Source organism: Manacus vitellinus, unplaced genomic scaffold (genome assembly GCF_001715985.3).
Source record: "Manacus vitellinus isolate BGI_N305 unplaced genomic scaffold, ASM171598v3 scaffold_29_pilon, whole genome shotgun sequence".
NCBI lineage: Eukaryota > Metazoa > Chordata > Aves > Passeriformes > Pipridae > Manacus > Manacus vitellinus.
In genome coordinates this window covers 3350873-3365003 of record NW_021940207.1, presented here as the reverse complement: position 1 = coordinate 3365003, position 14131 = coordinate 3350873, and the positions used below count along the sequence as shown (strand labels likewise).

General features: G+C 55.1%; 1 protein-coding gene across 1 annotated transcript; it reads right to left on the bottom strand.

The window, feature by feature from the left end:
* Positions 1–118: 118 nt before the first annotated feature.
* On the bottom strand, positions 119–3172 carry NMUR1 (neuromedin U receptor 1). Its single transcript, XM_008924562.3, has 3 exons — positions 3110–3172; positions 1766–2662; positions 119–522 (listed from the first exon to the last, which is right to left on the bottom strand). The coding sequence occupies exons 2-3, from the start codon at positions 2658–2660 to the stop codon at positions 119–121; spliced, it is 1299 nt and encodes a 432-aa protein (XP_008922810.3). The 5' UTR covers positions 2661–2662; positions 3110–3172.
* Positions 3173–14131: the final 10959 nt, after the last annotated feature.

Sequence of the window (14131 nt, the reverse complement as noted above, 5' to 3'; positions counted from 1 at the left end):
CCCAGAGAGTCAGGGACCCCTTCATTACTCCTGCCCCACTCCCCACCACAGAATGAGTGTCATGTGGATGCTGGTGGTGAGGAAAGCTGGTCCCAGTCCTTCCGTGTCTCCCCACTCTTCAGCAGAGGGACACTGTGTGGGTGGTGGCCTGGCCCCTTTCCATCTCCTCCAGCTCGTACTCCTCGGCGTCGGAGAGGGGCAGCCCGCTGGTGCCGGGCACGGGCTCGCACTCGGTGCTGCGGGTGGTGGTGCGGGTGACGCTGGGCGAGTATTTCCGTGACCACGGCGGGCGGTGGCCGGGGCGGCACATCACCTCCTTGAACATCTCCCGGAAGCGGGTGGACATCAGGTTGTAGAGGATGGGGTTGGCAGCCGAGCTCAGGTAGAAGAAGACACCTGAGATGATGTGGACGTACTGGAACATGTGGAGCATGTTGCTGGTCCAGGTGGAGACAAAGCTCCAGACGAGGCGGTCGGTGTGGAAGGGAGCCCAGCAGATCCCGAACACCACCACCAGCACGACTGTGGGGAGATGAGGAGCCAGTGTTACTGGGAGGATGGGGTTTACCAGAGACCTCCAGTCCATGGCCAAGCACCTCCCCATTTCAGCTTTGGCCATAGCAAAGAACAACTGAAAATGCAAGACAGAGAGGAAGACAGAGAGTGGAAAGGTCCATCTAGTGCCTTTTGGACTTGTCATGGAGGGATTTGGAAGTCTGGACAGGATCTCCCTCCCACCATCTCCTGCCAGGGCTGCTCTAGGGCTTCCTGTGCCACATATCTCCATTTCTCATTGGTAGGCAGCAGCCCTACCACAGCCCTGGGGCCATGCAGCACAGCTGGGGGACTCACCTATTGGCATCCAGCCCCCAGGAACCTGCCACCTTCACCAGCAAAGTCCAAGGAGCAAGAGCTATTTGCAACCTTTCCTTGTACTCCAGTTTTGGGGTTTTTTTTTATAACCCAGCTCTGCTGATGGAAAGCAAAGGGGGTAATGTATAGGTAGTCCTGGGGTCCCCTGCTCTGCCGTACCTATGCCACGATGCACCTCTGCAGCATGCAGGGACGGGTCCCCCTTTGTCCCCCTCCCAGTCCTGGTGCCAGGGGAAGCAGAGTTACCACTTGTCTGGGACGTGGTGGGGAAGCAGCTCTGGCCCTGTTGTTGGACTGGGCTGGGCAACCTGCCATTGCTGTGCCATCACGGGACTGGGAGCGTGCAGAAGTCAGCATGCTGGGGAGAGACAGCTACCCATGAGCATCCAGCTCCCACTGCTGGAAGGGGGCCAGAGGCTGTGGGGACTGTGCTGGGGAGGAGATCAAGAACACAGAGCAAGGGAACAGAGGATGCTCCAGTTCAGCCTTGGGTCATTGCCCCAGTACAGTGACAGAGGCTGTGGGGCTGGACAGAAATGGTCCCCCTCTGGGAAATCCCATCATTGCCACCAGCATTTGAGGTCTGGTCTGGGGGAAGGGAAGCAGGTTCTCCCAGTCCAACCCAACTCCTTTCCCTTTCTCACCCAGCACTTTCCTTGAGGAGGGGAGGTCTCATGGCTGGGAAGGAGCTGTCATGAGCAATCGTCGTGCTGTACTGGAACAACCAGATCTGCCTTTGCCCTGACACCCCATAAGCCAGAGCCACAGCCTTCCTCCAGGATGACCCAGCCTCAGCATTCTGGACTGTCCATGCCTCGGTTTCCCCCCAGCACCCTCACAACACAGCCTTGGGAGATACTCCCTGGCTCTGCCATCCCCAGCATTGACTCACACAGCATCTTTGTGACCTGCCTCCTCTTGACTTTCTTCTGCCCCTGACTCCTGTGGCAGTTGTGGCTACTGCTGGTCTTGGCTCCCAAGGTTTCCAGCATCTTTTCTTTCTTGAGCTGCAGGCCGATAAGAAGGTAGAGGACACTGATGGTCCCCATGGGCAGGAAGAAGAAGATGATGGTGGTGATCTGGATGATGAGGTTGTAGGTCAAGCGTGGCTTCACCAGGGTGCAGATCTCTGAATCGGGCACCCGCCCCCGGCCTGGCACATAGAGAGGCTGCAGCCCATGGAGGCTGGTGTTGGGAATGGAGCAGATGACTGACAAGACCCAGATGGTGACAATGACCTTCTTGGCATGATTCCTGGTCACCACGTACTTGGCTTTGAGTGGGTGCACCACAGCAATGTAGCGCTCCACGCTCAGGGCTGTGACATTGAGGATGGAGGCGAAGCAAACGGCCTCGAAGAGCAGTGTCTTGAAATAGCAGCCGCTGGCACCCAGCAGGAAGGGGTAGTTGCTCCACATGTCGTACAGCTCCAGCGGCATCCCCAGCAGTAGCACCAGCAGGTCAGACACGGCCAGGCTGAACAGGTAGTAGTTGGTGGGTGTTCTCATGAACCGGTGCCGGAGGATGACAATGCAGGTGAGTGTGTTGCCCACAGCCCCCACCAAGAAGATCAGCAGGTAGATGACACACACTGGGACAAAGAAGCTGGACCGTCGAGGCCCCAGGTACTTATCCCGCAGCTGCTCCTCTGTCAGGTTGGCATCCTTGGGGTCAAACAAGGTCTCTGCGTGAGTCCTATTGCTGAGATTGGGACTGATGGGCTCCACAGGAAAGTCTTGCTGGGACAGGGGGAACTCGGGACTGGAGCAGTTGACGTAAGGATTCATGGCTGCAGAGAGACAGGGAGGTTTGCGGGATGCTTTCCCAACCCCTTTGCTAACCCTGCTCCCTCTGTCCCTCTCCCCACTGGTGTCAGGGTGCTGCTGATCACCATTGCTCTGCACCCTTGTGCCCATCCTACCCCAGCCACAGCCTTTCCTTTGGCAAAAATCTCAGAGGAAAATCTCCACCTAACCTTCCTCCAGGCTTCCCAAGTGCTTCTTGCCCGACTTCCCATCTACAAACAACCCTGGCAGCTCCCCAGCCCGCCTTAGCCCCTTCACCCCATTATCAAGGAAATGTCAGCAGGGCTCTGGAAGCAGAGCAGGACACAGCCCCAAAAGCCAAACCCAAAAATCACTCGCAGCTCCAATTCTACCAGCTGTGCAGAGGGACTGGCAGGGCGACCATAAAACAGCTGAGGGAAAATTGATTTTCCAACATGAGAAGGACTTACGGCTTGTTGAGAAGCTCCAGTTGAAGGCTGAGGTCCCACCACCCCTGCGCCGGACAGGGTCAGGCTGGGGAGGGAGTGTGGGAGGGGATGGAGACTTCACTGCCTTAAGAGGCAGGCTAATGAAATCTTGCGGCTGCTCTCCCCTCGGCTCAGCTCGGAGAAGCCGCCTGCCCTTATTCACCTTCTCCCTCTTGTTCTCTGTGAGCTGAGAGACTGGTGGGTGAGCCGGGGGTTTCCTTTCTCACCGCTGGCTGGACAAATCCCGGAGCCGAGACCCCTATTCCTGACAGGGGTTGGCTCCTCATCTGCAACGTAGCACTGCCGAAAAGATGCTCCTCAGAGAGAGAGGAAATAACGTTAAAGTAATAAACCCCATTGACTCCGAGAGTCCCAGGGGAGGGCGGCGCAGGCAGGCGTCTCCAGCCCCGCCAGGAGCCTTCGCAACGCCGGCATTTGTCATTTGCATGGCCTCGGTGGTGAGTAAAGCGTCGATCAGCCCCCGCTGCCGTCCTGGCGCTGCCGGGCACGGGGGCCTGTGCAGCACCTAGTTGTCCGGGCTCATCTCGGGGACATGCAATGGACCCTGCGGCTTCTTGGCGTGTCCCCACTTCCAGATGTGCAACCCCTGGGTTGCAGGTGACTCCAGCCGGCTCCTGTCACACTTCGGTGCGAGGAAGTGGCTGTGCTCGCAGCATCGCCCCTTGCTCCGCGTCCGGCTCAGCTCCCTCCCCGTTCCCAGTGTCTGTCTGCTCTCCACCCTGTCCTTCGTGCGGGCACCCCGTCCTTTGGCAGCCCCCGGCCGCAAGGAGCACTCCCGCTTTGCCGTCCCGCAGCCCCCCGCACACACACGCGCACACAGAGGTACTCACGCGTTCCTGAGCCCCACGGGCGCGTGTCGAGGATGCGTGTCCCTGCTCCACCCGCGGCTCCTCTCTCCTCCACGTGCTGCACCTGCCCGAGACCCTCCTGGAGCCGGCGGAGCCCACGGGCTCCCGCTCCCCTCGCGGCGGCGAAGGGCTGTCGGCTGCGGGGCGGGGGCTCCCCGGCCCCGGGCTCTCCAGCCCGCCCCGACCCCCCGGAGGTGGGGAGGAGGCGGTGGGTGAGTAAGGGAGGGATGGGTAAGGGGGAGGGGGCTGCGAATCGCTCCACCGCTCCATGCGACGGCTGCGGGCACTGCCACTCCGCGGGACGGGACAGGCAGGTGCCCGTGTGCACAGGGCCACTCATCGGTCTCTTCATCCTCTCTGAGGGTGGCAGGGCGCAGGTGGACCCTGTTCCCCCCGAGGATGACACCTTGAAGGGCTTTGGCATCCCGGCACCATCCCACTCTGCACAGGAGCTGAACCGGAGCTGAAAGAGCCTCCGGTGGGGCTGGATTCGAGCAGGTGGTGTAGGGATCTCGGAGAGGGAGCGTGGAGAGACTTACCAGGAGAGACCTTTGCTCCCCGCTCCCACTCAGGCTGAGCCCCAGCACAGCTCACTGCACTGCTGAGCCTGGCGCCTGCAGCCAGGATGTGAGGAGCTACCTGGATCGCGTGGCCTCCAGCATCAGGACATTGCCCCTGGGGTGCTGCACTCCCAAATCCTCCTCCTGATGTCAGAGCACACAGCAGATGGGAGCAGCACCACTCACCCCTTGATGCTTTTGCTCAAAGAAATTTCAGAGCAGGTGAGGGATGACAGGGCAAGACCATCGAAGCCCTGGTCTGGCTTGGTAGCCTTAAGCTGGCCCTACCTCTGCTCACAGCAGCAAACAGGCATCAGGCAGAGGGACCTGGCAGAGCAAACACACCGAGGGCTGGAATTGTCCGGGGCTGCCCTGAGACATGACTTTCCTCAGAAAATCATCTTTTTCCCCAGAGGAAAGGAATTGCTGAAGCCAAAGGGCTGGAGGGTAAATGAGTGTAAACAAGACATTACTCAAGGGAAGAAATCAACAAGCTGGAAATAGTGTCTGAAATGGTGAGGGAGAGGGAGAAGAGTTGCTGCCTGCTCCTATGGAAGCAATGAAGGAAATGAAACTTCATTCCCTTTGGGGAAACGGAGACACAATCAAAGAGGGGTTTATGGCACAGTGCTGGTGACAGCTGGGACAGAACACAGGGACAGCAGCCAGATGATGCTGGCAGGGACTCAGCAGGACTGGCTCAGCAGATGCCAGGATGGGTGACAGTGCCAGGGAAGTGGCACGTTGCAGGTCACAGTCCCTGTGTGGCAAAGCCAGAATCAGGAGCTAATAAGGCATTAATTTCTGTCCCTGCCTCCAGACAGTGCACAGGCTGTTTTCCCTGGGGAATGCCTGAGGCAGGGGACGGATCTGTGCCAGTGCAGAGACAGGTTGTGCTGTACTGCTGAGGCACAAGGAGCCTGAACACAAGCCCACTTCAGGGATTGCAACAGGGAAAGAAACATTCCCGGAAATCTCTCTCCCTTCCATTCCCTCAGCTGTCCCCTCTGTTTTCTGGCCACTGATGAGGATGGTAACCCTGATGAGCCAGCTCCCAGCGCAGTCCCAGCTGTTCCCCAAGCTCTGTGCAGTTACACAGCCACCTCCCCATCCTTGGGGCAGTTCCCTGCATGCAGCCACAATACCTCTCACCCTTCTCGTACCTCATTCCCACCCAAGCTTTGCTGTGGGGCAGCCCCTGGGGAGCCTCCTGACCTCTGCACCACTGTCCTTGTCCCTGCAGGGACCCCCATGGCTCATTTGTCCTGCACTCCCAGGAGTATTAGGGACACCTGCTGGGACTGAGATGTTTGGAGGCTTCTTGGGTTGGAGCAAAGCAATGGAGATGCTGCTGAGCTCTTGACAAACTTCAACATCTGTTTCCCTAAAGTCTCCTTTCCTAGCTGAAGACAGCAGGCACATAGTGAGGATGGTGAGTGAGGAGCAGACAGAGCTTGGTTCACTCAGAGCTGAACCACGGGTTTACCCATCCATCCCCAGGTTGTCAGATCCTGACTTCCAGGTGGTGACAGACCTCTCTGTCCCACTTAAGACCTACAGTCCAGCTCTCCCAGCCCCAGTTTTCCTGGGACACCAGAACCACCAGACATGGGGTCCTTCTCCCTTTGCCTCCATCACTTGCATCAGCCTGCTCGAGCATCCCACATAACTGGGGCCTCAACAGCTGCTCCCCCTCTACCTTCTGTCACCTCTTTGAGAAGAGTTGGTAGCTCTCAGGGACTGACTGCACATCACTTCTTTCCCTTGGATCTGCGTTTCTTGCTACACCCCACCTCTGAGGCCCCACATGTCTAATGTGATGATCCATTCAGAATGATCCATTGTCTTTTTCAATTTTCTGATAAACCAAATGACCAGGAGGTGACAACCCCTCTTCAACTTCTGCTCCCTCACTGCTTTAAAGAGGGTGAACTGCACATGGGGGCATGATCCTTCAACCTATTCCCCTTATCAAGTATTTTATTATATTAACCCTGCCTGGGGAGGTAGCAAGGGGGATGACCAGCAGCACAGCAAAACCTGCTCCTCCCCATGATCTGTCAGCCACATCCCAGCCATCTCCATGGCCAGACTGTCTCTGGGTTAGGCTAAAATTGCTCCTGCTCCCTGATGTAGACCCATCCCTCCCAGTGTGGAGGTTGTCCCTCCTGGTAGCTGGGTCCCTCCACAAGGGGGTTAAAGCTGGCACATAGAAGTTGAGAAAGCACCGCTCTGCAGCATTTCCAGGAGAATTAAGAGGCCGAAAGTGAAGACAAACAGCAGTTTGGAAGCTTGAGAGGCACAGCCCTAATAACCAACTGCATCCACTCCTGGCTCTTTTCAAGAGTGGATCACAGTAATTGCAGGGCAGCCCAGCACAGCCTTTTAGAGCTGTCTGTGCTCCGTCCCTGCTTCTTCCCCCACTTTGCAGTTTTAATTAACAATCTCTGGTCCTGAGCACAAAAAGCCACCAAGCCACTGAGTGACACTGCATCCAGGAGGAAAGCTGAGGCATGAACAGTTGCTTGTCCCCTCCGTGCCATCCTGAAGCAGGCAAGAGCCTCTGGGATGCATCCTTCTGCCACAGAAGCAAGTGGATGAATAGCCCCTTCTCAGGGTATTGCTGCAGCAAATTTTCCAGGACAGGGATAGCCAGCACAGACAGAACAGTCATGAAGCTTTTGGACAAGAATGAACCCTCTCCCCCTGGAGAGCAGGCAAATCTCTTGGCCATGGGGATGTGCAAGAGGCCTCTCTCCCTGCTGGGAGCTGCCTACTCAAAGTTGCCCCTCTTGGTCACCTGGAGGTGACATGCCTAGAGGATGCATTTCACAGAGCAGGAGGATGCTTATTTCAGTCCTCGAGGCCAGGAAGGGCCACTCAGACTCACAGGGCACTGAACAGAGATGGATCTGGGTAATTTTGCACAAACATAGCCCGGGGTGAAGGTAGGGCATTGGGGTGGCCTTTTCAAAGCAGTCCTGATGTCATTTACCCAGCAGAGCCCCCCTCCCCCCTTGTCTCTGTGGGACACCCCCCTGTAGTAATCTTTTGGCTCCCCTGAGAAATAGGCATTTCTCCTCCACTCCATCTAGGCTAAAAGGAGAAGGAGAGGTTAAAAAAAAAAAGGGAAGAAAGGACCATTTCAATGTCCACTGGGGTAAAAGCAATCAGCTCTCTAAGGAACAGCAAAATTGACCTCTGCTCCATGGCATGTGTCCCCCAGGTCTGCTGGGGGGACAGGAAAGTCAGGCATTCTGTGAGCAGGTATTCAAGCCCCATGGCAACCATAAGTTTGCTAATCAGGGCTGGCACAGACTCAAAGTGCTTTTTCATCTGGCAGGAGCACTGGGCTCTTGCAGGTCCCCATCAGGCCAAGTTGCCTGGTGGTGCTGCCTTGGCTGTGCTCCCTGCATAGTGATGGAGTGGGATGAGGGCAGGATGCAGCCAGGGCACCCTGACAAGAAGCTGCACAGTCCCAACACTGTGTCCTCCATCCAGCATGAGGCTGGGGACCATGTTTTTCTACTGAGGCTGAGGTGAATCACCCAAGATCAGAAAAGGATCAGATTATTTCACCCCAAGCTGTGGATGTGTCTGTCAGCCAGAGCCTGACTAATAACACACTGTGTTTTCCTGCCTCCCCCTTGCCACCTCCTTCAGCTCCTATCTGATGCTGCTCCATGGCAGCATGCAGGGTCAGCAGAGGTGGCAGAGCCAACACTGGCATTGCAACCAGCAATGGAGATGGCATTTTGTACCTGGAGAGGAGAGATGTAGATGCAAGAAGAGAGGTCTTGTGGCACTCAGCCCCCTGCTCAGGACACAGCTGCCACCATGTTTTCCTTAACCTGGAAAATTCCATTTTGAGGAGAATGAGAGGCAGCCCACAGCAGGTCCCAGGGCTGCAGCAGAGTGCTCTGCCAGCCCCAGAGGCAGCAAACAAGCTGTGATGGAAATCCTTTGTTTTGGCTGAAATCTCTCCTATGACAAAGACTGTGGCACACTCAGTGGGCAGGAGGGACTCGGCACCTGGCCAGACCAGTTCTTCCCTTGCTCAGTAGCACAGCCAAGCCAGGGAACACCCAAAGTAACATTTTGCCAGCTAGAAACCTCCTGGCCAACACATAATAAGCTTGGGACCACTTCATCTCCAGAAAGACAATCTCTTAAACACATTTCAATGGAGCATGGGTCCAGGGCATTTTCCCAAGCATCAAGAAGTCACTTTGTGGGCTTTATTACTTTCCAAGTCTCCTCCTTTTTTAGTTATCAAAAATATTTAACTACATGGTATAGCACAGGGATGGCTCTCTCCATTTCCCTTGGTTCAGAGCCACTTTGTACTCACAGATTGATTTAAGGTGCCCCCCAGGTCTCCCAGGATTGATTGCCAAGACTTTCACCTCCCCCACTGGGCCATGGTAGATATTAATTCCCTGCCAATGCACAGCTCTCAGCACCCAATTCATAAGTCTTTAAATGGGCCTGAGAAGAGGCTTTCAGCTGGAAGGAAAAAGAGCTGCTCAAGCTCTGCAAAACCTCATTTGCAAAGAATACCAGGCGAGGAAATGACATTTCTGTGATGGGCTCCATTTGCCATGTAGTGACTCACTCTCCGAGTCAAAAATCAAAACCTATAGTCATAAAAAAACCTCAATCAGCTACAACAACATCCCAATGAAACATAAGCATGGCAGCAAATAGAGATGCAGGATAGAGAAAGGGAAAGTCAACACAGGACCTGCAGCACTTGCCCTGGAAGTAATTTGCAAATGAGGATCTCCCGGGTCTGGGATGGGATAGGGCTGAGGGACAGGACCATGGCAATGGCAGGGATGAGGTCTGCTGTGAGTGCCTTGTTCTTCATGCTGACACCCCCAGACACCAATTTAATCATCACATTAATGATACTGCAATTTTCCTTATTGCTTTGTTCCTTTTCAGTATGACAGCTGGTGACTGGGGAGGGTGGGAGTATCTTGCACTGGTTGCTGGTGCCTTTACTGGTTCACTGGGAGAACAAAGAGCTGGGGGTAAGAGAGTGGCTGCTTTGGGGAGAAGGGCAGGGACCCCTCCCCACAACTGCAGCATCCTCCCCCAGGGCATAAGAAAAGTTCAGTGGGGCAGATGGGAGAGGTGAGAAAGCTTTGGAGAGGGTCACACTAACCTGTCACCTGAAACATCACACCCACAGCATTCCAACTGAGTATGGACCCTACAATGGTAAAGTGGGGGGACCTCCTGGAAGAGCTGGGCTCAGGGCTCCCAGTGAGGCTCCTGCACCTCCCTGTCCAGCTGGCAAGCCAAGGGTGCTGCCAATCCTCCATACAGACTCTTCCACATGCCACACTCAAAGCCCTTTTCACTCTGACTGCCAGGCACCGGATAAGATGCTCTCCCTGATCCTTCCCTATGTAAGAAGTACCCCACTATGCTCCATGTCCTGGGACAGAACTTTTCTCTACACCTCACTTTCCAGGTACTGATAAACTTCAGGGCTGGACTTTTCCAGTCTTGTTCTGCATTCAAAAGAAATTCAACTTAAAAAAAAAAAAAGCAGGACACATGCACAGACTTCATTTTTTTTCAATCAGAAAAAATCTCTCTATGCTGCAGCTAGAGAGAATTAAAACTGAAAGCACATCATGAGCTCTCAGGGATAGCAACATGGCAACTTCAGCATCAATAAAGGTCTCCTGACCCCCAGGAAGATAAAAAAAAAGCCAAAATTGTGAACAAACAGCCTGAAATACTCCTGAGAAAAGAAATCAAGAAATCTAGCAAACTGGTGGAGCTGGCAGGGTTCCTCTCTGAGCACAGGCAGCAAATGGCAGCTGAATTTGCGAGACAGCTGCCAGCAGTGCTGCTGTGCTGGAGAGCAGGGGATGCTCAGGCTCCACCAGGGAGAATGGTGGGCCCAGCCCCTTCAGAAACTTGTAGTGTTTTGCTGCCAGCAGAATTGGAGATGGATACGAGGAGAGCTCCAGTGAGCTCCCAGTTCTCTGTGTAACCTGCCTGACCACTGCTTTGGTTCAGGGAGAAGCAATCATTGCAGAGGCCAGGGAGACTGGAGCATCCAGGAGTCTGATTTCTGCTCTGGGATGGATCAGATATATCACACCAGGATGGGCAAGAAGCAGAAGTGGGAGAAATGCCATGGCCTGGGCTTTTCAGAGGACTCACTTGCACTTCCCAGGGCTGTTGGCATCACCTCACCCGCTCCAGCAGCAAGCAGAGGTCACCGAGGTGGGCAGGCAGGAGTTGCCTCTGTTGATGGTCCCAAGGGTGACAGTTCACTGTGTTTCAGGCAGCTGATCATCTCTCTGAGATGAAATTGCTGCTTCCCATGGTTTGCCCATCCCATCAAAACAATCACTGCTGCAACACACCTTCTTCAGCCCAAAGCCACAACTCCACTTCCCACCTCCTCCTCCTCCTCACTGCCTCTGCAGCTCTCACCAGCCCTTCTTTCACTTCATTTGCATGGGAGGGGGCACAGGGAGAAGATCCAGCCTGTGTCTACCATGACCATGAAGTGCATAGTAACTGTACCTGAGGACACTGCGTGGCACAGGATGGGCTGAACAAGAAGCCATAGGGCCAAGTCACATCAGCTAATTGGGGTGTGACATGCACAGTGATGGCATAAAGCCAGAGACCAGAGATGGGGACACAGGCACTAACAGGTTAAGCAGACACATGCAGGGTGGCAGGTCCAAATGACACCCACCCTGGGGGACCACATCAAGACACCAAAGTCATCCTGCCATTAGTTGAGACCTTGGGGACACCCAGGGGAGGAAAGAAGATTAGGAATGATATTTCTCCCTAAGTGGAGGAATAAAGATGAGAGACTCTTAGCCTGATTTTTACACTCAGAAAGAAACTGGAGTTAGTAATTAAACATCTCACCTGCAAGGACTGAGGATAATCCCAAGCATTTCACAAGCACAGCTGGTCCAGCCAGTCCAGTTTCCCATTCCAATGGGATGGTGGTTTGTGGGTGAAAGCCACCAGGCTGGCACAGTCTCACTACAGGAAAACTCCCTATTAGCCCTTCTCCCCTATTAGCTCCTTTATAGTCCTGGGACCACCCACCTCTCTGCCAAGCTGGGCAGCACCTGGGTAAAGGGATGGGCTGGGTTAACCCTCCACTTGCCAGCCACCAGCCTAATGCCACCCTCACCAGCAAATCTATAGGAGAGGGTTGGGGACAGCTGTGCATCCACATGTTTCAACCATCCTGCCTCACCCCATCCCACCAATCCACTCTCCTGTCTCAGTTTTCCTCTCTGTCCCTGCCTGCCACAGCAGTTCTAAGGAAATTCCTGTTTTCTCCTCTCTTCCCTCCTTGAAGTGTTTTCCAGATGGGCAGGCACCTTTCCCCATCCCAGCTGTCTCACAAGGCTTGGGGCATGCACACCCTGCTTCCAGCATCTCTGGGACTGCCGGGAGGGTCTGGAGCACAAAATCAACCCATAATGGCTCCCCAATGGCCTTGATCGGGTTTCCCAGCCAGGCTTGGTGGCCTCCCAGAAGTCTCTTGGCCTCTGGTTGCTTCCATGCCCCAAAGTCCCCAGGAGCTGAACATTTTCAGCCTCTCCATCAGGAAGTCAGGATTAAATGCCAGGTCTGGCTGGGATTTCCTCTCCCCGGCTGTGCCAGAATGCTCTGGCAGCAATGCTGCCTGGCAGCCTGGCACTGTCTGCCTGGATTTGGCCCAGATCCCATTTATTCCATGATTTTCCCTGGCCCAGAGCCTCTCTCATTCTTGCTGACACCATGGCAGCCTCCCGCTCTCAGCCCTAGCCTCTGATGTACCCAAAATTTCCCTCATGCAGGTGAGGGTCTGGGGCTTTCAGACCAAGCTGATGAAGACAGCAGCAGTATTTAGTGGAAAGCAGGAATTTGGAGAGGACTTTAGTGCATTAGACACATAGTCAAAACGTGGCACCTAATTCAGCCAGGACTGGTGTGAATCCCATTCCACATGGCTGCCACCAATGACGGGCTTTAAATAAACAAGCAAATGCTGGGCAAAAGGGAGGGACTTTCCTCTGACGTCACACAGCATTGCCTGCGATATTTCTTCTCTATCTCTCACTCCACCCATCTCCAGTCCCCATCTGGCAGGTTATTTCCATCCTGCTCCCTTTTCCCACCAATAATGTGTCCAACACTACCCAAACCTGGGGAACGACAAGGTGTGAATGAGAAAGCTTCTGGTGTGACGCCACGAGCTGCCATTCATTCCAAGAGTTCCAAGAGCACCAGGAGCATCATTTCAAACCCTCCCTTTCTAGTGCTTTATGTCTGCATTAATTTATGCTATTTACATCCACCATAAAGTGACCAGAGCAGAGCTGCTGCATCCCCACTCTGGGTTTGGATGTGGTGCTGGGTGATGGTTTGAAGTGGGGGAAATTCACTGGTCAGAGCAGGGATTTGGGACTGCCCCAAGGTGCAGGGAGCACCCTCTTTGCTGCCACAGCCGCTGTTTTCGGACACATTTGGCCTCAAATTCGCTGCACAGGGAGCTGGGCTGGAGGAGAGTTCTGGCAGCGGGGTGCAGACCCTCGGGACTGGGGCTGCGAGCCCCTGACAGACACACAGATTTTCTCTCCCCGGGCTGTGTGGCGGCTGGAAGGCAGTTTCGTGGCATTTACAAACCGCATGGAGGGGTGACAGCTCCGTCTGGCCTCCTGGGGCTGTGGCGTGTCCGTGCGCCCCGACGCCGCGATGATGGGCGTTCGTGATCGCGATTCGTGGCATTTTGGCTCCCTCTGGTGGGAACACGTGTGAAGTCCGGCGTGTCCCAGCCACGGGCCACCACTGGCCACCCTGACGTAAGGCTCCCGGGCAGGACAGGCATTCGCCCGTACCCCCCGTGGTAGGCTGGAGGGGTAGGGGTCGCGTTGTATGCACTCACTGCAGCCCCCAGGGACCCCCTTGGCTGGGCACGGTGAGGGGGCACCCTGGGGACATGCTGACATTGCAAACCCCTGGGGAAAGGGAGACCTGGAGCAGGTCTGGGCTTGTCCATGGGGAAGAGTTAGCTGAAAAATGGGGAAGAAGGAATATGAAATGAGGGGGAAAAGGGGGGTCAAATAGGGGGAGAAAGTTCTCATGTGGCAGAGATACTCTCTTGGGACTTGGGGGACAGAGCACATCCCCCCCAGTCCCATCACATCTTTCCATGTCTGGCCACTTGTGGTCATTTATTGCCTCCCTTTCCATTGCCAAGAGAACTTGGGGGGTTCCTCACCAGATCAGGAGGTGCTTCACCCCTTAATGTAGTCACAGTTTAGGGGTGGCCAGAGCAGCTCGGGTACAGCAGTAGGGGTGATGGGGTGCGGAAGGAAGGGGCACAGCACTGGTGGCTGAGGGGAAGATGCAGGCAGAGGGCAAGATATTGGGAGACTTGGAGTAGTGGAAGTGGGACATAAACCTCCCCGGTGTTCAGGACAGCCCAGGAAAGCAGCACTGCCAAGCTCAGTCCCTCCACCAAGGAAAGGGACAAGGGGTTTGTGAAAGTGTCGTGTGTCCACACGATGGCACCAGACCTGGAGCGG